General features: G+C 48.5%; 1 protein-coding gene across 5 annotated transcripts in view; it reads left to right on the forward strand.

Annotated features, from left to right (window-relative positions):
* Positions 1-25,277, forward strand: part of mutyh (mutY DNA glycosylase) — a 44,720-nt gene extending 19,443 nt beyond the window's left edge. For 2 of the 5 annotated variants that reach the window (XM_038794158.1, XM_038794160.1), the window contains exons 10-16: positions 2,496-2,640; positions 3,030-3,117; positions 6,616-6,798; positions 7,383-7,528; positions 7,759-7,926; positions 9,087-9,137; positions 18,038-21,974. In XM_038794158.1, coding sequence (XP_038650086.1) covers positions 2,496-2,640; positions 3,030-3,117; positions 6,616-6,798; positions 7,383-7,528; positions 7,759-7,926; positions 9,087-9,137; positions 18,038-18,175 — 919 coding nt within the window. In that variant the 3' untranslated portion in view covers positions 18,176-21,974. Of the gene's footprint in view, positions 1-2,495; positions 2,641-3,029; positions 3,118-6,615; positions 6,799-7,382; positions 7,529-7,758; positions 7,927-9,086; positions 9,138-18,037; positions 21,975-22,020 lie in introns of those variants that run through there. The other 3 variants (XR_005460314.1, XR_005460313.1, XM_038794159.1) reach the window with 3 other exon arrangements.
* The last annotated feature ends 611 nt before the right edge of the window (positions 25,278-25,888 follow it).

The raw sequence follows: 25,888 nt of genomic DNA on the forward strand, positions 1-25,888 counted from the left end.
GGAAGAAACACCCCATAAGAAGCCAACGACCCACAATAGAGATTTCAACAGTACAAATATACAGAAACACCCAACAACTCGAAACCTTCAAGATATTCAGAAAAGTCAACCGTTTGAGAAAAAACACCCCAAACAATCCACGAAACTGTTACCCAGTTCCGACCTGGCCTGAAAAAGAAAAGGGCCACTTGCTCAATCAAGAGTCCCCAGGCGGCTACGACCGCCGGTGCTCCCAGGTTTTAGTTCGTGTCCAACTTTTCCTCTTGTACAAAGGTCCAGGCCTCCTCTGGGGACTCGAAATAATGATGTTGGTCCTTGTAGGTGACCCACAAGCGCGCCGGCTGCAGCATTCCAAATTTGATCTTTTTCGCGTGTAGCACCGCCTTTGTCCGGTTGTACCGGGCCCGCCACTTTGCCACCTCCGTACTCCAGTCCTGGTACACCCTTACCGTCGAGTTCTGCCACTTGCTGCTTTTCTCCCTTTTTGCCCACCTCAGGACTTTCTCTCGATCACTTAGCCGCTGGAACCGCACCAGCACCGCCCTCGGGGGCTCGTTTGCCCTAGGCCTCCTGGCCATGACTCGGTATGCCTCTTCCAATTCCAGGGGCGCCGGACCGGCCCCTTCCCCCATCAGGGAGCTCAACATCTCCGCCACATATCCCGGGAGATCCGACCCCTCCAGGCCTTCTTCCAGGCCCAGGATCCTCAAATTTTTCCTCCTCATCCGAGTGTCCAGCTCCTCGAAGCGGCTCTGCCACTTCATGTGGAGTGCCTCGTGCACCGCCACCTTTGCCCCGATGACTGTGGCCTCCTCCTCCCTCGCGGTCATCTCCTGCTGCAGCTCTTTAATCGACGCCTCTTGGATCGCCTGGGCTCCCACCAACCTGGTGGCCGTCGCGTTCATGGACTCTAAGAGCTCCACTTTCATCTCCGTGAAAAAACGGAGGAGAGCGGCCTGCTGCTCCTCCGCCCATTTCTTCCACTCCTCCGATGCGCCGCCGGCCGCCATTTTGATTTTCTTCCCCCGCTTTTTTTGGGGAGCTGCTGCCGTTTTTCTTGCCGCTCCACTCCGGGTACCGACCATAAAATCGGTCTAGTTCTCCTCAGGGGACCTTCCCCCACCGGGATTCGTCTTTTCAGCACCGTTGGGGCCCTCCAATTGGCCCAAAAACACCTTTGTCGCAGGAGCTTCCAAATGTGCGGCTTAGCTAGTCGTAGCCGCAACCGGAAGTCGTCCGTGTGGAGTTTACACATTCTCCCTGTATTTGCATGGGTTTCGCCCCCACAATCTAAAAATGTGCAAGCTTGGCGGATTGGCCATGCTAAATTGCCCCTTAATTGGAAAAAATGAATTGTGTACTCTAAATTTATTTTAAAAAAATACATGGACCAGGCCGTGGATCTTGGGGGATCTCCCAAGCCATCAGAGGCTCCTGTATGGTCTGGCTCTAGGCAGGCTGGTACCTTAGCACTCCCGTTGGCACTGCCAGGGAGCCCAGCTGGCACCACCATGCTGGAAGGGGCACTGCCAGGCTGACAGAGCCTGGGTGCCAGGGATCAGGCCCGGGTGACCTGCCCATTTGAGGTGGGGTGAGGGGGGTTAGAGCATGAGTAGAGGGGGAGGGGGGTGGAGATCTGGAGGCCGCAGTGGGGAGTCCAGAGGTTGCGGCAGTATTTAAAAATGGTGCCCCGATCTCTTCCTGCGCTGACAAGTAAGTGCGGCCTCGGCAGGGCGTTCCTCACCGAGGCCAAAAAGTCCCGTTTGATAGTGATGCCAAGAAACACCCTGCTAAACGTGCCCTGTTAAATTGCGCCCGCAATCCTTTGCTAACATAGCAAAAGAATAACGGCAAACTCTGGTTGGTAATTGCCATGTGGCACTTCAATGTTTGAAATAAGTAATCTGCTCACAAATGTGCAGTTAGAGTTCTGCCAGCCCCAGAACTTAATACAGTCTTAGTCTAAACATGGTCATGACCTGTATTCCAGAGGACAAGTCAGAGTGACTGCTTTTGATATCAAGACCGCATTTAGCCATGTATGGTACTGTGGAGCTTTAATCAGAGGGAAAACTTCAATTGCTGGAGTCATACTTGGCACAAAAATAGATGGTTGTGATTGTTTGAGGTCCATCAGCTCCACTCCATGACATCACTGCAGGAGGTCTTCTGGGCAGTGATGTAGACCTAACTATCTGCACTGTTTCACCATAGTATCAAGTCATGAATTTAACTGAACAAATCGGACAATCTTTAATCGATCCAAGTTAGCTTGGCTTATAGTACGAAAACTAATTGTAATGGCCCTTGCAACCTGGGATTCAAAGTAAACTTGGTACTGGGATCTAAAACCTTGTAATTTTAAAAATTGCTTATGTATAACAGCTGATTCAAAAAGATCTCCATCAATGAGAGACCAAAAATGGTTCGCTTACGTTGCAGTCTCCTGATATTGATATTTTAAATCTACTCTTCGTGCTGTTGTTTCGTTATAGGACATTGGCCAATATCTTGGTGGATCCAGTTAGACCAGGAGACTTTAATCAGGCTGTGATGGAACTGGGTGCTATCGTCTGTACTCCCAAAGCTCCACTTTGTTCAGAGTGCCCTGTTCAGGCCCACTGTAGAGCTTACCAACAGGTGGGTTTTGAAAGAGATAATGGGACTGACTACGGTACATAAAGTGCACACTAACAAACGATTGAAATCGAAAGACCTGCGTGAGTGTGCTTTACTTCATCAAATTGTATCATTTGTGAGCAAATGCAAACAAAATCCCCATGATCACAGCCCCCCAACCTCAGGGGTTTAAAACTGCCAGAGCTATCTGCTTTTTTAAACAATTGTGCAATGGGAATTGGTGAAAGGGAATGTCAAACAGGAGCTAATTTGTTATGAACTCGGTGCATAATTTCCTACTTTACAATAGTGACTACCTTTCATTGGCTGTCAAGCATTTTAAGATGTTCTGAAGTCACTTACGGCACTCTATAAATACTAACCTTTCTTCTATTGATGGTATATTTCAGGTTATAAAGGAGGAGAAAGCGATCTCAAAGAGGCTTCTGGGTAATACCATGTCAAAACTCTCCTGCACCCCAGATATTGAAGAATGTGGTAAGAATTTATAAATACCAGGGCAGCATGGTGGCCTAGTGGTTAGCACAGCCGCCTCACGGCGCTGAGGTCCCAGGTTCGATCCCGGCTCTGGGTCACTGTCCGTGTGGAGTTTGCACATTCTCCCCGTGTCTGCGTGGGTTTCGCCCCCACAACCCAAAAATGTGCAGAGTAGGTGGATTGGCCTCACTAAATTGCCCCTTAATAGAAAAAATAATTGGGTAATCTAAATTTATTTAAAAAAAAAAAAAGAATTTATAAATACCGAACAATATTATGTATAATTTATATAATGAAACATTTTTAACACTATTTTAACAGTAAATCCTTGGCTCGGTTTGACCAATTTGACGTTGTTTTACCTTAATGTCATTAATAAAGTAATGTCAATATATCCATTTAATGTTGCCAGTTTCACTTTAATGTCATTTGCCCCAGACTTCTCTTCTGTGGCCTACCTGCTACCAAAACCTTTTCTGCAGTACTACTGCTCCTGGCCAAAGTCCCTCTTCCCTTTACCTCCCACCTTCACCTTGAGGCGTTCCTTCCTAACCTTGGGCGAAATTCTCCGACCCCACGCAGGGTCGGAGAATCGGCCGGCAGCGGCGTTAATCCAGCTCCCGCAGGGTTTTTTATTCTCCAACCGGCCAAAAACCGGCGTTGTGCAAATCCCGCCGGCAGCCTCTGAAAACAGCTGGCGCCGGCGGGATTTCATTATATTTTTCTTTCAACAAACCTCCGGCCCGGATGGGCCGAAGTCCCGCCGACGTGGCCACGGGTCACGTCGGCGAAAAACAGAGTAGCTTTAAAATGGCGTCAACCATTGATGATGGTTGACGCCGTTCAGTGTACGAGGGCTAGTGGGGGGGTACCCCCCCCCCCTCTCAACGCCGGTACCCACAACCCCTCCCCCTCCCTCTGAAGGACGGTACCCCCCCCCTCCCTCTGAAGGCCGGTGCCCACACACCCCCCCTCCCTCTGAAGGCCGGTACCCACACACCCCCCTCTCTCTGAAGGCCGGTACCCCCCCCCCCTCTGAAGACCGGTACCCACACACCCCCCTCCCTCTGAAAGCCGGTACCCACACACCCACACTCCTCCTCCCTCCTCCTTCCTCCTCCCCCCATTCCTTCCTCCTCCCCCCATTCCTTCCTCCTCCCCCCCTTCCTTCCTCCGTTAGTGGGGGGGGGGGTGCGGCGTTGAGAGGGGGGGGTACCGGCGTTGAGAGAGAGGGGGGCGGCGTTGGAGGGGGGTAGGGGTGGTGAGCGGGTAGGGGCGTTGGAAGGGGTAGGGGTGGTGAGGGGGTAGGGGTGGTGAGGGGGTAGGGGCGTTGGAGGGGGTAGGGGTGGTGGGGGGGGGTTGGGGTAGGGGCAGCGGCGTGCAGAGGGGGCGACGGTGCATTGGTCCCGGCCATCCGTCGCCCCCCCCCCTCTGCACGCCGCTGCCCCCTACCTCAACCCCCCCTCACCACCCCTACCCCCTCCAACGCCGCCCCCCCCTCTCTCAACGCCGGTACCCCCCCCCCTCTCCTCTCAACGCAGGTACCCCCCCCTCTCCTCTCAACGCAGGTACCCCCCCTCTCTTCTCAACGCAGGTAACCCCCCCCCCCTCCTCTCAACGCAGGTAACCCTCTCCTCTCCTCTCAACTCAACGCCGCAACCCCCTCCCCCCTCTCAACTCAACGCCGTAACCCCCCTCTCCTCTCCACGCCGCAATCCATCCCTCCCTCCCACCCTCCCTTCTCTCCCTCCCTCCCTCCCTCCCCTCTCTCCCCTCTCTCCCTCCCTCCCCTCTCTCCCTCCCTCCCTCCCCCCTCCCCATTCTCTCTCCCTCCCCCTCCCTCCCTCCCTCTCTCTCTCTCTCTCTCCTCTCTCTCTCGTCCTCTCTCTCTCTCTCCTCTCTCTCTCTCTCTCTCTCTCTCCTCACTCTCTCTCTCTCTCTCTCTCTCTCTCCTCTCCCTCTCCCTCTCCCTCTCCCTCTCCCTCCCTCTCTCCGGCTCTCCCCCTCTCAACTCCGCAACCCCCCAGCAAACGCCGGGTCTTTCTCCTCTTCCCCCCCCCCCCCAAACGCCGGGTCTCTCCCTTCTCCCCCCCCCCCCCCCCCCCCCCCCCCCCCCCAAATGCCGGGTCGCTCTTCTTCTTCCCGCCGCCCCCCCCCCTAATGCCGGGTCGCGCTTCTCTCTCCCCCCCCCCCCCCCCCCCCCAATGCCGGGTCGCTCTTCTTCTCGCTCCCCCCCCCCCCCCCCCCCCCCAAACCACGCTGGGTCTCTCTCTCTCCCCACCACACAAACACCGGGACTCGCCACTTCCGCAGCGGGTGAAACTGACGCCTATCGCGTCAGTCCGCTGCTGGCCCTTTCGGGAACGGAGATTACCGGCATAAAAGATGGCCCCGACGCCGGAGTCATGCGCACCGCCTTTTCCCGCCGGAAATGGGCGTCACGTCGGTCCGCGGAGACTTTCGCCCATTGTCTCCTGCTGTTGCTTCCTCTGATTTTGCCTGCTCCCCGCCCTCGCCTCCTGGAATTCCTTCCCAGCATTGTCTCCCGCCGTTGCTTCCCTCTGGTATTCCTTATCCCTGGCCTTGCCTCAGTTCTTATCTTGGTCCACGGAGTTTGTCCTTCAATTGCTCCCAGCTTGTCTCCTGCCACCGTTAAGCTCGTGCTGAAGTCCTGGGCTCCAGCTAGTAGCAGATGTTGGTCAGTGCAGGTAGTCCTGGGACTTCGACTGCTACCTCCACTGACCAATTTCTGCCACTAGATGGAGTTCGATCAATCGAAAAGCACTGTAGGTGAGTGTAATCATGATGCAAGTTATTTCTGCTTGGAATACGGTGCTGTACATATGGTACAGTATTTCAATTTGTACATTGCTTTTTCTGGGTGAGAAATGTCGAAGGAACCTGAACTCTGGCTTTAACGTAGACTGCCATGGGAACCGGAATCATTTAAAGTCATTCCACTCAAATTTGTGATTTTCATACAACTTTAAGTAAGGACTCCCAATACAGATAATGAACTATTTATAATTTGGTGTTTTTGTTTCAGATCTATTTATTTTTGATCCACTTCTGGGTGAAATACTGATCTCGGTGAAATTTTGCTCCAGAGGGTGGCTGATAAAGGCCAGAAAAATTCACCCATCCATTTTTAAAATTTTCTTCCATTTCTTTCCTACTGTCCAGAGGATAACGGGTGAGATTTTCTTTTCCCCCAAAGCCCGAGGTGTGGAACTTGATTTTTGGAAAATTGGAGAAAAGTTCTCCACTGATCCCTCCGCATTATTATCCTCTGGGGACATTTCCACATAATCTTCAGTTGTTTTGGAGCAGTGATTGAAGGAATCCATCCCAGATTAATCTGTCTCAGAAGCCATTGTGGCTCACCTTGATCCTCTGCCCAGTAGGTTTCAAAGGCACAACATGTCAATGTCTGACAATATGTCACGATCGGCAACCTGTGAATACACAATAAAGTAATATTTCTGTTTGGTGTTGCAGGGAGCTGCTCCTTATGCTTACCTGACAAAAAATCCTGGGTTAGTAGTCTTGGAGTAATGAATTTTCCGAGGAAACCTGCAAAGAAACCACCACGAACAGAGCGAACACTGACCTGTGTGGTGACACGGAAGAGGAATACTGATGATACAGAAGAATACTTCATCATTCAGAGACCCAAGTTTGGTACCTGTTGTCAACTGAAAACAATTTGAGTGGAGGTTTTTTTGGGGGCGCGAGAGAGGGGAGAGAAATTGTATTTTTAATGTGTCACGCCCTTGAGAGTTGTAGCAATAGTAGCTTTAAAAGAAAGAAGTGACTTCAAGTGTACATGTCACTGGAGTCAATGTCCTTTGATTTCGTACAAGACCATAAGCCATGGGAGCAGAATTAGGCCATTCAGCCCATTGAGTATCTGAGAACGTGTTCTACTAAATTAAGAGAGCTCCAAGGGCAATTTCATAACGAGCTAAGCTGAACTCAGTTGAATATCTATTTAAGTGGAGCAGATGAGAGGGGGCACAAGAACGAAGTACAAATATGTCACGTAGCAAATATTGGTGTTCACTATCAGACACAATAGAATGCCTCATGTGAATAATAGAAATAATGATATAATAGATTATCTTGTGAGGTTGTAGTTCTGTCACGTTACAACATTGCCTGCGACTCGGTCTTTTTTTTCCCTCGTTTATCTTTTTCCATTTTCTTTTCTTTCTGCTGGAGCTTGGAAGCCATTCATTCATTGTGCTTTTCCTCCTGATTGTCAGGTCTGTTGGCTGGAATGTGGGAGTTTCCCAGCATTCTAATGGAGGCCGAGCTGACAGAAACCAAGCAGAAGCACATCATTTTAGATCGACTTGCCGAATTAATGGGGAGCTCGGTTACTGAGGCAAATTTACAGCACCTGGGAGAGGTGAGTAAGTGTGGATGGAACCCGTGCTCAATTTCCAGGAGTCCAGATTTGGATTAAAGCCATCAAAATAAAGCAAATTTCACTGCAGTAATGAAGTTTAGCCCCTCGATGTATAAGTTTGATGGGATGGCATAATATTGCATTTAGTGTGTTTTACTGAACTCAACCAACTGATGCATTTATTGTGTAAAACCGTGATGGGATAGTAATTTTATTTTTCTATTTTTTAGGTAGTACATATCTTCTCTCACATTCACCAGACCTACCACGTTTACAGTAACTCATTTAGTGATTCAACCGTCGATACTGTGAAGCAGGAGGAGACAGAGTGCCCTCCTTTCCGCTGGGTAACCAAGGCTGAGTTTCATCAATCAGCTGTGTCTACAGCCATGAAGAAGGTAAAAGCCCCGAATATATTTGGCTGTGGAATTTGCGGAGTCAAAAAGAAAGGAACAGTGCTCCATAGCGTTGGAAACTGTTGGGCTCCAAGCTTATAACTTGAAGGCTCCTTAATGATTGACTACATCTGAGCAGCTTCTTTCAGATTCAAGTTTTGATCATCAGCTATGTGGGGTTTACATTTTTCTTGGGCTAGTTTTAATCTCTAGTTTGCATTACTTAAATGAGGAAAGTACTTCATTCTGATAGCACTCTCCTCCCCCTTTGGGAGAGGGGGGGGACAGTCTTATCAATCTTTTGCACTAAATGTGGGCTCAAGTCTTCAATTGAAAATTGAAGGCACAGATTTAAGATGATTGGCAAAAGAACCAGAGGCAACATGAGAAAAACTTGCTGCGAAACGTTTGGATTTGCAATGTGCTGCCTGGTTTGGCGGTGGGCATTGAATTTTAAAACTAGCCTTCGAAAAGGAATTGAACAAATACCTGAAGGAGAAAAAGAATGCATGGGTATGGGAAAAGAGCCGCGGATTCACTGGATTGTTCTTTGTAAGGACCAGTGTAAACTTTGATTGAATGGCCTTCTTCAATGCTGTCCTATTCGACGATTCAAAGCAGCAGTGAGTGGAGGAGTGAATGTTTTGAAATGAGGAAGGAGGGAATTTAAAAATAGCCTGTATAGTTTCTGTACACTGACTAGTGCCAAATAACTGGGCTATGTGCTTTTTCTTCATGCTTACTAATATTCTAAATGTTGTTACTAAGATTTTGATGTTAAGACTTCAGCATTTTATAATTGTGGGTATGTCTATCACGGGGCTCTTCTCTGGGAATAAGTACCGCCCCTCTTGTTACCTCTGTAATTTGTCTGTAATATGCACCTCATCCAACTGGGAGAATGGGCGGGGGGTCCATCGGTGTCTGTCACTCGTGCTCCATAGTCTGGTATAAGTGTGTCCCGGCATCCCCCAATATTGATTTAGTGTAATGCCAGGCTTGAGATGAGCAGTGAGCCATTGAAGAGTTGTGGGCTTGAATCTGTGTCCTCCCACTGAATGGAGCAGCGTATTTGGGCTTTGACATTTACCAAAAGTGAGTGATTTATATTTTGGATCAGAACTCACAGTTCAATGTTTTGACTCTTTTCATCATACTTTCAGGTGTTCCGATTGTACGGCAACTTGTGTATGAACGAAAAGCTGTTTAACAAGGTAACAGTAACATCTTGCATTTATGTAACGTCTTTGACATAAAAATCCCAAGACACTTCACAAGAGTATTATAAAATAAAAATATGACAGGGCAACGGTGGTGGTGGGGTAGAATTAGGTTTTGACTGCATTCATGTGAAAACTAAGGCTGTGCAAGGTAGCTGTTGCAATTTACTTTTGGACTTTCCTACTTTAGTTTGCCTTATTATCTTTTACGATATTGTAGTTTTTTTATGATCGTCGTTCGGTATAATCACAAGATTCACCAGTCCTTCACAGTACATTGTCATCATAAAGTGCAGAGAGTACAGGCCCAACATGTTCCCCATAGGGTGAAAGGTAGGAACAACAAGCCTAGAAAACCCTGGATGTCATGGAATATTCAGGACTGGATAAGAAAGAAAAGAGAGGTTTTTGGCATGTACAAAGGGAGCAAATCAGTGGAAGCCTTGGTAGAGTATAGAAAGTACAAGGGGGAACATAAGAAAGCAATTAGGAGAGCGAAGAAGTAGCGTGAAAAAGCACTGGTGGGTAAGATTAGGGAGAATTCCAAGATATTCTATAAGTATACCAAGGGTGAGTAGGGACCAAAGGGCAATCTGCATGTAGCTGGAGGACATTGACAGGGTGTTAAATGAGTATTTCACATCTGTCTTCACTTGGGAGAAGGAGGCTGTAGGTACAGGATTCGGGGAGAGGGACTGTGAGGTTCGTGAGCAGTTTGACACAGGGAATTCATAGAATTCACAATGCAGAAGGAGGCCATTCGACCATCGAGTCTACACTGCCGTTGAAATGAGCACCCTACTTAAGCCCACACCTCCACCCTATCTCCATAAACCCAGGAACTTGACCGAACTGTTGGACACTAAGGGGCAATTTAGCACGGCCAATCCACCTAAGCTGCATATCTTTAGACTGGGAGGAAATCGGAGCACCTGAAGGAAACCCACGCAGACACTGGGAGAACGTGCAGAATCCAAACAGTCACCCGAGAGTGGAATTGAACCTAGGTCCCTGGAGCTGTGAGGCAGCAGTGCTAACCACTGCGCCAGTGCTGAATGAGGAGGTATTAGACATTTGGCAGGCTTAAAAGTGAACAAATCCCCATATCGGAATGAGGCGTATCCCAGACTGCTGTGGGAGACGAGGAAGGAAATTACAGGAGCGCGGACCCAAAGGGTGGCAGAAATAAACCAGGGAATTACACACCAGTGAGTCTCACATCAGTGGTAGGGAAACTATTGGAGAAAATTCTGACGTCAAGAATCTGTCTCCACTTAGAGAGGCAAGGTTTGATCAGGGATAGTCGGATGGCTTTGTCAGAGGAAGGTAATGCCTAATGAATTTGATTATTTTTCAGGTGGGTGATTGGGTGTGTAGATGAGGATAAGTGCAGTTGATGTTTAGAATCCCTACAGTGCAGAAGGAGGCCATTTGGCTTATTGAGTTTAAATGGACCCTCCGAAAGAGCTCCCCACCCACGCCCTATCCCCACAACTAATGTTTTGGGCACTAAGGAGCAATTTAGCATTTCTGATCCAACTAATCTGCACATCTTTGGACTATGGGAGGAAACCCATGCAAGCATGGGGAGAACGTGCAAACTCCACATAGTCACCCAAGGCTGGAATTGAACCGGGGCCCCTGGCACAGTGAGGCAGCAGTGCTTGCCACTGTGTCACCCTGGATTTATATGGATTTCAGCAAAGCCTTTGAAAATCCCCACATGGGAGACTGATAAAGGTTAAAGCACATGGCATCCAGGCTAACTTGGCAAGTTAGATCCGAAACAGGCTTAGTCGTAGGAGACAGAGGGTGGTGGTTGAAGGCTGTTTGTGTGACTGAATGCCGGTGTCCAGTGGCGTACACAGGGATCAGTGCTAGGTCCCTTGTTTGTTTGTGATATATATAAGCAATATAGATGAGAATGTAGGGGAATGATCGTATGTGGATGATGTGAAAATTGGCAGGGTGGAGTAATAGTGAAGAAGAAAGCCGTAGGTTGCAGGAAGATATGGGTTGGGAAGGTCAGTGGCAGATAGAATTTAACCCTAAAAAATGCAAGGTGATGCACTTTGGAAGGAGAACAAGAAAAGGGAGTAGCCAATGAATGGCAGGACACTCAGGAGCTGAGAGGAACAGTGGGAACTTGGCGTGCTTGTCCACAGATCCCTGAAGGCAGCAGGACAGATTAATAGGGTAGTTAAGGCGGCATACAGGACACTTGCCTTTATCAGTCCTGGCATAGATTATAAGAGCAGGAAGATTATGTTGGAGCTGTGCAGAACTTGGGTTATTCCACAGCTGGAGTACTATGTGCAGTTCTCCCGTCTTCCTATAGGAAAGATGTGATTGCACTGGCGAGGGTGCAGAGGAGATTCACCAGGATGCTGCTTGGGATGGACCATTTGAACTGTGAAGAGAGGCTGGGAGAGGCTCGGGTTGTTTTCTTTAGAGCAGAGAAGGTTGAGGGGCAACCTGATTGAGGTGTATAAGATTATAAGGGGTAAGGACGGGGTGGATAGGAAGCAGCTGTTCCACTCAGTTGAAGGGTCAATGAAGAGAGGGCAAAATGTTACGGTGAGGGGTAGGATGTTTCGAGGGGATTTGAGTTGCTTCACCGAGAGGGTGGTGGGAGCCTGAAATGCACTGGCTGGGAGGATAGTAGAGGCAGAAAACCTCAACCTTTTTAACAAGTACATGGGTGAGCACTTGGAATGTCATAACATTCAAGGAATGTCATAACATTCAAGGCTATGAGCCAAGTGCTGGAAAGTGGGATTAGTGAAGATTTGCTGGTGAGACTCTGGGCCGAATGGCCTCTTCTGTTCTATACGACTGAGTAGCTTACTCCTTAAGTTTGACAGTAAATATCTGAATCCTGTAGTCCACAAAGGTTCTTAGTTTGATGTTTGGTTTGTGCTGAGATAGATGGTCTTTGCTAGGTTACTTTGCAGATGCAACATTTGCTCTTTTTTTAAAAAGTATTTTTATTAAGGTTTTGCAGAACTTTTCATAATAAAACAGTAGTAACCATAATAACAAAACAAACTAGAGTGAACATTAACATAGTGCAAAAAGCAAATATACAATAACAATTAAATATCAAAAACCCACGCGACCAGATCTTCCCACCCCCAATGGATTGCTGCTGCTGCTGACATTTTAATTTTCCCCGAGAAAGTCGACGAACGGCTGCCACCTCCACGAGAGAACCCTAGTGTAGACCCTCTTAAGGCAAACTTTATTTTCTCGAGGCTGAGCAACCCAGCCATATCGTTAACCCAAGTCTCTACACTCGGGGGCTTCGTTTCCCTCCACGTTAATAAAATCCGTCCCCTGGCTACTAGGGAGGCAAAGGCCAATACGTCGGCCTCTTTCGCCCCCTGAACTCCCGGGTCTTCTGACACTCCAAAGATCGCTATCTCTGGACTCGGCATCACTCTTGTGTTAAGCACCTTGGACATTGCCCTTGCGAACCCTTGCCAGAACTCTCTAAGCTTCGGGCTTACATGTGGACATGGTTTGCAGGGCTGCCCTTGCACCTCATACAGCTGTCTTCTACCCCAAAAAACATGCTCATTCACGCTGCCGTCATATGTGCCCGGTGGATCACCTTAAATTGAATTAGACTGAGCCTGGTTCATGCTGAGGAAGAATTAACCCTGCCCAGGACCTCTGCCCACAGACCCGCTTCCAACTCCTCACCTAGCTCCTCCTCCCATTTGCCCTTGAGCTCCTCCACCGGGGTTTCCTCCACCTCCTGTAGTTCCTGGTAGATATCCGATACCTTCCCCTCCCCCACCCAGATGCTGGAGACCATCCCGTCCTGTATCCTCAGTGGCAGCAGCGTCGGAAAGGCCACCACCTGTTTTTTCAGGAAGGCTCGTACTTGCAGATATTTAAAGGCATTTCCTGGCGGCAGATTAAATTTGTCGTCTAGCACCTTCAAACTGGGAAAGCTTCCGTCTATGAACAGATCGCCCATCCTTCTGATGCCTGCCCTCTGCCAGCTCTGGAACCCACCATACATTCTACCCACGACAAACCTTTGGTTGTTGCATATCGAGGCCCAGACCGATGCTCCCTCCACCTTCTTGTACTTCCTCCACTGTCCCCAGATCCGCAGTGTCGCCACCGCCACTGGACTTGTGGAGTAACGGGTCGGCGAGAATGGCAAAGGTGCCGTTATCAAAGCTCCCAGACTAGTACCTTTACATGAAGCCACCTCCAGCTGCTCCCACGCCCCTCCCCATCGCCCACTTCCTAATCATAGCTATGCCGCCCAGTAGTAGTTGTGAAAGTTCTGCAGCGCCAACCCCCCCGACTGCGCTCCAACAGCGATCACCTTACTCGCAGGGTCTTATTCGCCCACACAAAGCCTGTAATGATCCTACTCACCCGCTTAAAAAAGGCCTTGGGGATGAAGATGGGGAGGCACTGAAAGACAAACAAAAATCTTGGGAGGACAGTCATTTTCACGGTCTGCATCCTTCTTGCCAGTGACAGCGGGAGCATGTCCTACCTTTTAAAGTCCCCTTCCATTTGCTCCACCAACCGGGGTGAGCCTGTGCAGGGCATCCCATTTCCTGGCCACCTGTATACCCAGGTAACAAAAACTTTTCTGTACCATCCTGAGCGGCAGCTTTTTCAGTCTCTCCTCCTGCCCCTTGGCCTGGATCACAAATAACTCGCTCTTTCCCACATTCAGTTTGTACCCTGAAAAACTACCAAAATCCCTCAGGATCCACAGAACCTCCCCCACCCCCTCCACAGGGTTCGAAATGTACAGGAGCAAATCATCCGCGTATTGCGAGACCCGATGTTCCACCTCTCCTTCTCCCCCCCCCCCCCCCCCGAACCAGTCCCCACCAGTTCCTTGAGACTCTCAGCTCTATAGCTAGGGCAAATAGGAACGGGGAGAGGGGACACCCCTGCCTCATTCCCCAGTGAAGCTTGAAGTGCCCCGACATCAGCCGGTTTGTACATACACTTGCTACAGGAGCCTGGTACAGCAATTTCACCCAGCCAATAAAGCCCTCACCAAACCCAAACCTCCCCAGCGTTTCCCACAGGTACTCCCAGTCCACCTGGTCAAAGGCTTTCTCTGCGTCCATTGCTGTTACCACCTCCGCCTCCCCTCCCTCTGAGGGCATCATAATAATATTCAAAAGTCTCAGGTCATTGACATTGAGTTTTCTGCCTTTAACAAACCCAGTCTGGTCTTCCTCTATCACCCCTGGGACGCAATCCTCAATTCTTGTGGCCAGAATCTTAGCTAGCAATTTGGCATCCAAGTTTAAAAGCAAAATCGGCCTGTATGACCTGCAATGTTCCGGGTCTTTACCTCGTTTCAGAATGAATTAGATCAAGGTCTGTGACATTGTTGGGGGGAGGGTTCCTTTCTCTCTAGCCTCATTGAAAATCCTCATCAGGAGTGTGCTCAATATTTGCGAAACTTTCTTATAGAATTCTACCTGGTAACCGTCCGGCCCTGGGGCTTTACCCGATTGCATGCCCTCTATGCCCTTGACAATCTCCTCCAATTTAATTGGGGCCCCCAGCCCCTCCACCAGGTCTTCTTCCACCTTTGGAAACCTCAAGTGGTCCAAATATTGCCTCATCCCTTCCGCTCCCTTCGGGGGCTTCGACTCGTATAGCTTACTATAGAACTCCTTAAAGACTCCATTCACCACCCCCCCCCACCCCGGATCCAAGACCGTGTTACCCTCCTTATTCTTTACTCCCCCGATTTCCCTGGCCGCCTGCCTCTTTCGCAGTTGGTGTGCCAGCATTCTACTCGCTTTCTCCCTGTACTCGTAGACTGCCCCCCTTGCCTTCCTCAGCTGTGCTACCGCTTTCCCTGTGGTCAGCAGTTCAGACTCCGCTGCTCCCTCAGTAGCCCCGCCTCGGGGCCTCCGCGTATCTCCTGTCCACTCGGAGTATCTCCTCCACCAGTCTCTCCCACTCCGCTCTTTCTCTCTTTTCCCTCTTTTCCCGATATGGGATCGAATTGAGATGAGTTCCCCTCTGACAACTGCCTTCAGAGCCTCCCAGACTGTCGCCGCTGCTACCTCACCCGTATCGTTTGTTTCCAGATAATCCTGGATGTTCTTGCTAATCCTCCCGCAAACCTCTTAGTCCGCCAGCAGCCCCACATCCAGTCTCCAGGGTGGGCGCTGCCCTCTCTCCTCACTAAGACGCAGGTCCACCCAGTGTGGGGCATGGTCCGAGACTGTGATTGCTGAGTATTCTGTCGCCGCCACCTTTGGGATTAACGCCCTGCTCATGACAAAGAAGTCTATGCGGGAATAAACCTTTTGAACGTGGGAGAAAAAAGAGAACTCGTTCTGCGCGAACCTCCAGGGATCCCCCCCCCCCTTCAGTTCCTTAGCCACTGCCGGTCGCTTCCCTGTCCTGGACTTCGACCGGTCCAGCTCAGGGTCAATGACCATGTTAAAGTCTCCCCCCATGATCAGGTTGTGTGACTAAGTCCGAGATTTTGCATAGCATGCGTCTCATAAATTCCACATCATCCCAATTCGGAGCGTAGACGTTCACAAACACCACCCGGACCCCCTCCCACTTTCCACTCACCATTACATACCTGCCCCCCCCCTTATCTCCCACAATTCTCCCAGCCTCGAATGTCACACCCTTACTGATCAGAATTGCTACCCCCCCTGGTCTTCGAATCGAGCCCTGAACGGAACACCTGGCCTACCCATCCCTTTCTCAACCTCGTGTGATCTGCGAGCTTTAAATGTGTCTCCGAAGCATTGCTACGTCTGTCTTTAATCCCTTTAGATGTGTGAAAACGCACGCTCTTTTGACCGGCCCATTCAAACCCCTCACATTCCACGTGATCAGCCTGGACGGTGGGGCTAACCCCCCACCGACTAGCAATCGCCCTTTTTTGGCCAACCTCGAGCCTGCGCCCTTTGCTTTCACAAGCGCCCCCACAGGGAGCCATCTTCCCCGACATTCAATTGGTACCCCGTCCGGACCCCTCTCCCCACATGAATAAACCAATTAAACTACCTCTCCAGCCCCAGTGAGTAAATAGTAATACGAAACAAAAAATAAACAGAAGACACTAACATTGCCCAGTGAGGAGGCACTTGTTGAACCAAGGCTCTAACTTCCCGAAGAATCGCACTAAGTACAGGCCACACCCCCCCCCCCCCCCCCCCCCAGGTATTGTATACAATCTTATATTAGAAACGGTACTGTGTTACCCAGCCCCACCGCCATATTCCACCAAAGCTTAACTGTCCTTTAATTCAAGTCCAGCCTTTCTTGTTTGACGAATGACCATGCCTCGTCCGGCATCTCAAAATACTGATGCCGTTCCTTGTATGTGACCCATAGCCTCGGTGGGTGTAGCATCCCAAATTTCACCCCCTTGCTGAAGAGGGTCGCCTTCACCCGGTTGAATCCAGCATGCCTCTTGGCCAGCTTCACACCCGGTCCTGGTAGATGCGTATCAGGTTGTTCTCTCACCTGCTGCTCCGTTCTTTTTTTGCCCACCGCAAGACAAGTCACTTGTCCGAGAAGAGATGAAATCTCACCACCATGGCCCTCAGTGGTTCATTCGCCTTGGGCTTCCTTGCGAGGGCTCTGTGCGCCCCATCCAGCTCCAGAGTTCGAGAGAATACGCCCGTCCCTATCAGCGTCTCCAGCGTCTTGGACACAAATGCTCCTGCATCCGACCCCTCCACACCTTCGGGAGGCCCCCAATTCTCAAGTTCTGTCTCCTGGACCTGTTTTCTAGGTCCTCCAGCCTCTCCTGCCACTTCTTCTGGAGGTCATCCTGCGCCTCCACCTTAAGGGCCAATACGACCAACTCGTCCTCATGGTCGGGCAGCTTTTTCTCCATCTCCTTAATTGCTTTCCCTTGTGTCGCCTGAGTTGCAATCATTTGGTCTATTGATGCCTTCATCGGGGCCAGCATGTCTTTTTAAGATCAGCAAAGCAGCCCCTAAGGAACTCTTGTTGCTCCTGTGCCCACTGCACCCATGTACCCTGGTCTATAGCGGCTGCCATGCCGTGCCTCAGCGCCCGCTCCGCACGCTTCTGTCTGTTGGGACTTAAAGCTTCACCCGGCCACTCCTGGTCCAGCTATCCATACAACAGAGAGGAAATCCTTTTGAGAGTCTTCGCTTCACCAATCTGCCTCAAAAAGTCCGTGAAAACTCTTGAAAAAGGTCCGAGAGTCCGTTCCAGACGGGAGCTGCCGATATGTGACCTACTCCTCCATGGCCGCCACCGGAAGTCTCGTCACCGCTTCTTCAATGGCCTTTGCGAGATCTTTTCACAGTTGCTCCCTCTGCTGATGGAATTCAGCATTAATAAAGGCCCTCAAGACAGTTTGAAGCCTTTAAGCTTGCCCTTCCCCCACCTGCATGCTGGAAGAGGCTTTTGTCTTTGCTGCAGCTTCAGCCAAATCTTTCACTGTTTCTGCCGGGTCTGGTAACCAAGAGACATGCCATTCCTGGGGGAAGGTACTCCTCCAACATTCACCTACATCTTTTCATGAAAATTCCACCCCGTATTGATTAAAAAAATAGTTATTTTCTGTAACCTTGGGCAGAAGCTGCCTTGTGTGTGCCCACTTACTCCATGGTCCACACCAGAAGTCACATTTTCTCTTAATACTATAAATTAGAATAGGGAAAATTGGTGAAGGCTACAGCTCTTGATTGATTTAGTTGTGTGCGTGTCTAAATATTGGGTGAGGATAATTGATTATGATTCCCTATGTATTCAAATATGCTCTTGGTAAAAGGCTTATATATGAATAACTGTCACAAGTTTTCTTTTCTATTAGAACGGTTTATTTAGAATTTTTAATTGCAAGTAATACTAGTCCAATGTGCATTTTGATCTTGCTGCAGGGCGACAAACAAGAGTGTGGCTTTGAAACATTTGGGGAAAAGCGGAAAGGAAGAAAACACAAAGGCCCAAAGGACAGTGGGAGGATACAACTCTCAATGGACAGCTTTTTTAGACCTGCAGTGAAGGAACCCCTATAGTTGGCCAGAGAGAGAGCAAACAGTCAATACTTCATCTTTCGCCTTTTGACATCAAGCCCAGTCCAGGATAAGGCAACCTAGATAACTGACTGCTGAGGATGACCATTGACTGACAACAAAGGCCAGTCTATTCCTTCAAAGGTGATGAGAAGATACTCTTTGTTAATGCCTGAATAAGCCCATTTGCATGAGGCTAATAACGTGTTAATTATCATATTAGAGCAACATCTGTGAGTCAGTGATGTTCAAGTGTGTGCAGTCCCAAATGGATTCACACCACTAATAGTACAGCATTGTGTTCTCTGCTCCAGGTGTCAGCTGTTTATGATTATTCTACAGTTCACAAATAATAGTCAATTTGAGACTTGGGAATTCTTGCCTTATACCAAGCCGTGTGCTTGCAAGATGTCTTTTTTTTAACAATTTTTTTTTAACATAAAATACACTGACAGTTGTTTCCTAGTAATCAATTGGGTTTTCACTTGATAAACATTGTTCCCATTACAGTCGTTATTTCTTTGGCTGGACAAGCTCTCGCACTGTGTGCAAGTTCACTGCTTGTCCCTGCTGGTCAGGACATCCATCAGAAGTGCAAATCTTGACTCCAAATGGAATACACTCCAAATTTTGCTGTGAATTAAAAATTGGAGTGGTTTCAAAGCTCTGAGTGATGTAGCACCGCAATGATTGTGGTCTCAGTGATGGAGAGAGAGTGCTGCGTTGAGCGTGTTCTTCTACACCATAGTCACTTACAATGGGGTATCGATGCTGGTCATCACTGTTTGCAGAAAACCAATCAAGAATACATTTATTTTTTCAAGTTGTTTTTGTAGTACATATGCATCTAACATGTTTTATCTTGGAAGCCAAATGAATGGTATAAATAGTTCAATCCAGGATTGAAATTTTATTATTTGATTTCCCCCCACTTAAGTTATGTTATTATCTTTTAATCACTCCCAAGTATCTAGTTCTCCTAAGTCTGAACTATTTCATTAGATTACAGACTTTCCTCTGTCATCGGAAGGCAAAATCCACATGGTGTGGATAAAAACTAAAATAAATTCCATAAAACATGGAACTGAAATTACTAACTAATGGGATTTTTATATATGATTTTAAGTTCATCTGTTTCTTATTTTTGTACAAGTATGAAGAACAGATGCAGTATTTTCAACGTGCATGGATTTTCTGTAAAATTGATTTTTACTTCTAATTTACAGCAATTAAAAAAATATACGAACAGACAAATTAGAAGCGGGAGAAGTCAATCCGGTCCCTCGAGCTTGCTTCGCCATTTGATAAGATCACAGCTGATACAATTGTGCTCTCAACTCACTTTCCTGTACCCTTTGATTCCTTTGTAGTCAAGAATTTATCCATTTCTGGCTTTAAGTATATTTAAACCTCTGCTTCTGTCACTCTCTGGGAGAAGAGAATTTGCAGACTCGCGCTCCAAGAGAGAAAGAACGCTTAGAGAGAGAATGGTGTGCGTGTTTGATCTCAACTTTCTAGGTCCAAATGTTCCTCATAAGATTAAAACCCCTCATCCCAGCAATCAGTTGGATGACTTTTTCTGAAGTGCTAATGCAGTTATTCCCGGTTTGAAATAAGGAGAGTAAACCTGTACACTGAACTCCAAATATGGCCACACCAACATCCTGTACAACTGTGGAAAATTTCTCTACTTCTATATTTCATTTCCTTTGCAATAAACACTAAACTTCCAGTTGCCTTCCTAATCATGGTCATCTCACATACTAACTTTTCCTGATTCATGTACCAAGACACCCAGGTTCCTTTGTACCTCAGTTCTGCAACCTAAATAATGTGCTGCTTTTCTATTTTTCTTGCCAAAGTGGGCAAGATCACATTTTCCCATATTATACTCTGCCAAATGTTTGCCCACTCACTTAACCAATCTATATCCCTTTGCAGATTCCTTATGCCCTCTTCACATTTTACATTCCTATTTATCTATGGTGTCATCAGGAAATTTAGCAACCATACATTTAATCCCATTACCCAAGTCATTAACATAGGGCATGATCTACCAGCCATATTGCATCCGAAAGGAGGTACGGCCTGTAGAACCTCTTGTAAAATCTACCTGTCTCGCTGCGCCTCGCAAGATCTAACGTGATCTCGTCCCACATTATGATCTGAATCAATGGGCTGGATCAGTATTATGCAAGTCTGCATATTAGAATAAAACAGCTAATCTCAGTCTAATAGTCACTCCCCTGAATTACCCAAGGTGTTGGGATCTAACCCCTTCGCCTCGGATGAGCACCGTTCAGAGCTGGTCTCCACAAACGGGAACCAGACTGTGTGGGGGGGATCTCCCAAGGGATCGGAGGCCCCCAGGTGCTTGCCGTCTGCCATCCTGGCACTGCCAAGGTGCCCAGGTGACACTACCAGCTGGTAGGGGCAGTGCCAAGGTGTCAGGCTGTCTTTTTTTCCCCTGGCGGGAATCGGGCTTGAGGGTGCCCTGCACTTGTGAGGTGGGGTGCAGAGAGGGCCTGAGCCTTATTTGTGAACTGGAGCTTTTGGGGGGGGATTCGAGGGTCGTGTCAGGTCAGAGATTAGGATGGCATTTAAAAATAGTGTCCCGATCACTTCCGACACTGAGGAGTTCCAACGAGTGGCGCTCATCTGCAGCAAACGGGACTAAATGGGGTCTCGGTGGGGTGTACCCTGCTGAAGCTCCGAATTGAAACAAAGTCCCGATAGATAGCGTGGCGTTTCTCGGCACTGCGAGCACCACAGTGCCGGGAAACACTGCTAAACGCGCTCATCATTTTACTCTTCCAATTTTGTTATATTGCAGTCATAGATTGCAAATAGCTTATTCTCCAGTTTAAATACTTGTCGAAACTTATTATTTGTAGTAGAACTCTCTACTTTATTTCTTCTTTATTGGCTTGTTCTCTGTTGGTGAAAGTTAGAATAATCAGTCATCTCTCGGTCAACTGAACTCTGCTTTAATACTGATCAGAGCAAAGGACTGGATCCTGGAAATCTGAAATAAAGACAGTTAATGCTGGAAATACTCAGCAGGACGGGATGCATATGTGGGAGAAAAATGGGCAATATTTAATGCTCCTCCCCACCCCACGAGCGGGTGGTTTGGGGGGGTGACATATAATGGGTTGGAGATTCCATCACTTTACCAACACACTAGATAATTCAGGGTCTGGCAGGTCGAGAGCAGCCTTCCATCCTGGAACCCAAATGAGGCCCTTAAATGGCCACTTAAGGTCATCATCCTGCTGTCACTGGCATTCAGCCAGCGGTGGGTGAGGCCCCGCCATGTGGGCCAGCTGAGGGATAAAGTCTGGCGGACCTGCTTGTGGCCTGGTGGGGGAATCCCTCCTTCTTGGGCACCCTGTGCCCTATAGTGGGGTCCGTTGGCAGCAAGGGAGGGACCCACAGGAAGACACCCCTTTACCCTCAAACCCCCTTTTTCCTCTCCCTCTCCATCGCCGGGGCCTCTGATGGGCTGGTATCTCTTTGGAGGCAGAACATGTGCCCTGCAGGAGAACAGCCGTGGGGAAATTCACAGGGTCACCTCCACCACCATTAAATCGTCGCCCAATGTTTCAGGTGAACTGCCTGTTGTGTAATGTTTACACTTGTATTCTGGAAGTGATTTGTTTCTAAGAGGAAAATGTGTCTCTATTTTAATTGATGGAGCATCTTCACAACACTTTTTAAAAAAAAAAAATCTGTATCATGACAATTTTTGTACCTTTCCAATGATCCGATCCTACATTTACAAATAAATGCTCGAGAATATGTTTGTTTTTCTTTTTAATTCACAATCTGAAACTTACTAATTACAGAGCAGCAGATACCGAAGGCATTGAGAAAGAAGAAGGATTTATATAGTGTCCTCACTAAGCTAATGAAGATGCCGTACCGGCCTCCTCGAACAGGCGTCAGCATGTGGCGACTAGGGGCTTCTCACAGTAACTTTATTGAAGCCTACTTGTGACATTAAGCGATTATTATTATTACTTTGAGGTGCCATCACTGTTGCAGTGTAGAAAATGGTAAGAATGACAAGACAACTTTCTTTTTAGCACTATTGATTGAGGGTAAATGTTAGTCTGGAGAATAATATAATGGGATCCTTTACATCCATCTGAGAGAACAAATGGGTCCTCATCAGAGATGCTGCATTTTTGCCTCATGAGCATCAGCCTAAATTATATGGTCAAATCCCTGGAGTGGAGTTGGATATCCCTGATTCATTGGTGAAAGTGCTGCCACTGAGCCAAGATTGAGACTTCATCAGCACACTTCAGCATGGAAGAGGGTGCGATTCAACCAAAAGATTTCTAAATGTCATGTTTGGTGGGGTGTTTTCCACCGGCTTTTTGGATGAGATCCACACCAGCAATCACCCACACATAGAACCGGTTTAATGGAAAGGTTTCCAAGTGTGGTAATGGGTGAGAACTGCCACTAGCTTCCCGACGCTGTAAATATTAATTGGACCACTTAACGAGGCCCCACGGACTTCACACCGCAAATTACTGTCTCGCTGGCTGATTCGCTGGGACCGCACTCACCAGTCCCCTGCTAACAAGGGAGAGGGGAGGGCAGCACTTAAACCGTTCCCGCACAGCCAACCCCACACAGCTCGCAGCCATGCCATCGAGGAGACCAGCTCCACGAATTGGGAATGCCGACCTGGGCATACGTGCAACTCACTATGTATGCCCCCTTTGTGTCCCCGCAGAAGTTGGCCCACAACAGATGGGAGAGGGCCCAGGCGGGCGTCGGAGTGCCGGACACCAGAGTCCCCCCCCCCCCCCCTACCAGGAACGGGCCCTGGTTGCAGAGGTGGCTGACGTTTGATGGGTCACCGATGTAGAGTTTTGCGCCGTAAGCTGAGTTACACGGGCCCCTGCCCAAATGACCTGTCACACGAGTTGTTGATGCCATACAGACTGACCCACCCCTCCCACTGACCACGTCCATTCTCCCACAGGAATCCTCATCCGATGGTGCCGGCTCGTCCAGAGTGGTTGCGTCCCTGTGCTCCGAGGAGACCATTGTATTCATGGCACAGCTGTCATCCCTACCCTCCACGAGCACAGAGACACACTTGTTAGGCGACAGTGGGGGACAGGCTGCTGGGGCACAATCTGGCGAGTACCACACAGTTGCTTATGCACATCAGGTGGAGACGGGAACGCTCAGGCGAGACAGCAGTCAGAGGTCTGCTTGATCCTAAGACCCAACTGGTCCCAGTTACATGCTGAGCCTCTGGACCAGGTTTGCCTGGAGCTGATCTAGACGCTAGGGTGCAGCTGTGATATTCAGAGGGGGATGTCATTGACACTCCAGCAGGTCCATAGTCGACTGGATGAGTCCCAGAGGCTACAGGCACAGGAGATGGTGCCAGCAATGTGTGACACCAAGGCCAACACTGCTAGGGTGGTGACCACAGTGGAGGGCCTGGTGCACGACGTCAGCAGCATGAGTGGAGGTGTCCAAGGCGTGGTTCAGTCAGCAATGGCAATGACTGAGCGCCTCGACAGCGTGCCCCAGTAGCTGGAGGACGTGACCTAGTACCAGGTGGACCTTGAGGCGTTGCAGAGCATATCCCAGTCTCCGCTTGGCATTGCCAAGGCGCTGCGGAGCAATTTTTAATCACTGAGGAGCATCACCGAAGGCCTCAATATTGTGCTGCAGACACTGGGGAGCCGCCTGGGCTGGCAGAGCCAGATAATGCAGGGGCAGCCGGGGCTCGATTCCACTGTCCCTCTGTCCCGAGGTGAACCCCAGGGCCCTGCAGGCCCCAACTGGGAGGAGCTATGTGGTATCCCAGAGCCACCCTATGGAGTGACGACGGTAGCCACCAGCTCCCCCGAGACCCACCTCCTGACCGCGGTGCGTGTCGGAGTCAGCACCCGGAATAGGGTGGCACGGCGGGACATGTGCTGCCGTCAAGGGCGCCAGGGCCCTCTGGCCTCAGGGCTCCCAGAAGATGGATGTGAGGGGCATTGAAGGCCGTGGGACGTGGTCGGCAGCATGCTCCTCTACCTCTGATGTGTATCCTGGAGACACCAAGGCGCAGCGCTAGAGCATGGAAAGCTTGGTAGGTCGAGAATCACTGAAAGGGCACGGGGGGGAGGGGGAATAGGTGGTATGGGGAGGGTGAGAAGAGAGTAGGGCAGCGAGATCCAGATCATGACATCTCATGAGGTTTGGTTGAATCTTGCGAGATATCGAGCATCGTGAATCTCACTAGATGCCTCTCGCTAGATTCAGTGGCATTGTTGCCACACCCAGTCTGCCATGCTGAGACCATTAAATCCTGGCCATTATCTGTGGTTTTGTTTCTTACTAGTGGTAACCACCATTTAATGCTATGATGGTGCTCTTGCTGGTTATAATTCTTTCATGCCAGCTTGGATCAGTTGTGAAGTTCAAACTTTGTGCCAGGACTGAAGGACCTCAGCATTGAGAAACCAAGATTCCCGTTGGCTTTTATAGTGGCTCACGTGGACATCCTAAGGCAAAGTTTTGCCAGTCTCTTGCCCAACATATTTCTCTTAAACCCACAAAAAGATCATCACACTGAACTTCCATCTTAGATTATGTGATTTAGCCTCTGGAGTGGGGCACGAACTCAAAACCTACTGACTCCGAGGTGATAGTAAACCCAATACACTAGAATTTCCTCAATAAACCTCTCCTGCATTGCACCTCCTCAACTCCTTTAAAAGCCCCCTTAAATCTATCTCTTTGCCCAAGCACTTCATTGTGAATCCTCATACCTGAATGGCTTGGCATCCATTTTCTTTTCAAGTATGCCCTATACATTGGATGTTTTTCACCATTAAAGGTGCTCCATAAATACAAGTCATTAATTAATTGTGGTTATTTCTATTTTCAAAGGGATTCCAATGGTGAGATTTCATCCTTTACATTTAAAATTACCTGGATTCTACACTCTGTATCTAGGGGCTTTTCACAGTAACTTCATTGCAGTATTAATGTAAGCCTACTTGTGAAAATAATGATTATTATTATAATGCCTCTACTCCTTGTACTTCAAAATAAAGGTTTGTGTCAATTACTTTTCCATTCTATCAAAAAAGTACCCAAGTTTGTTGGTTATAGATATCCGATTCAACAAATAAGCTCACAAGCTGTTCCTTTCAATGTGTGTCATGGAAATTGCTGGTCAGATGTCCGATTCCTCGTTCTGGTGATGTAGTCATCCATAACTCTTATTGAGCAAGAATGTCTTCTTATTACAGGAATAGACAGGACTGTTATGTGCTGGATTGCTGTTACCGACCACCACTACTTGTATATTTGTCAGCTTATTACATTTAGTGTCGTGATTACAGATGTTCTTAATAGGCTTCTGGGCATAATAGGCTACAGCTTGTAGGTCAGTAGAAAAAGCCGGTTACTAAACTGTTGTACAGATGCAACCATAAGTTGGTGGAGATCCTTGACATGTTTACATTGTGCAGAGGTGTGTGTGATTGAAGTTGAAGCTGTAACTGTGTGTTATATGTATGGAGAGAGGTGACAGGCATACACAGTACGTGATTGAGATTAAGTACAGTATCTTACAGTGTCAATTATATATTTGGACTGCAGAGCTTAAATTCCTTTTTATTTTTGTCCACCAGACTCCTGGAATTTATATCATTTTGTTTTCCGTATTTGAGATGTTCTAAA

The sequence above is a fragment of the Scyliorhinus canicula genome, chromosome 4, assembly GCF_902713615.1.
Source record: "Scyliorhinus canicula chromosome 4, sScyCan1.1, whole genome shotgun sequence".
Classification (NCBI taxonomy): domain Eukaryota; kingdom Metazoa; phylum Chordata; class Chondrichthyes; order Carcharhiniformes; family Scyliorhinidae; genus Scyliorhinus; species Scyliorhinus canicula.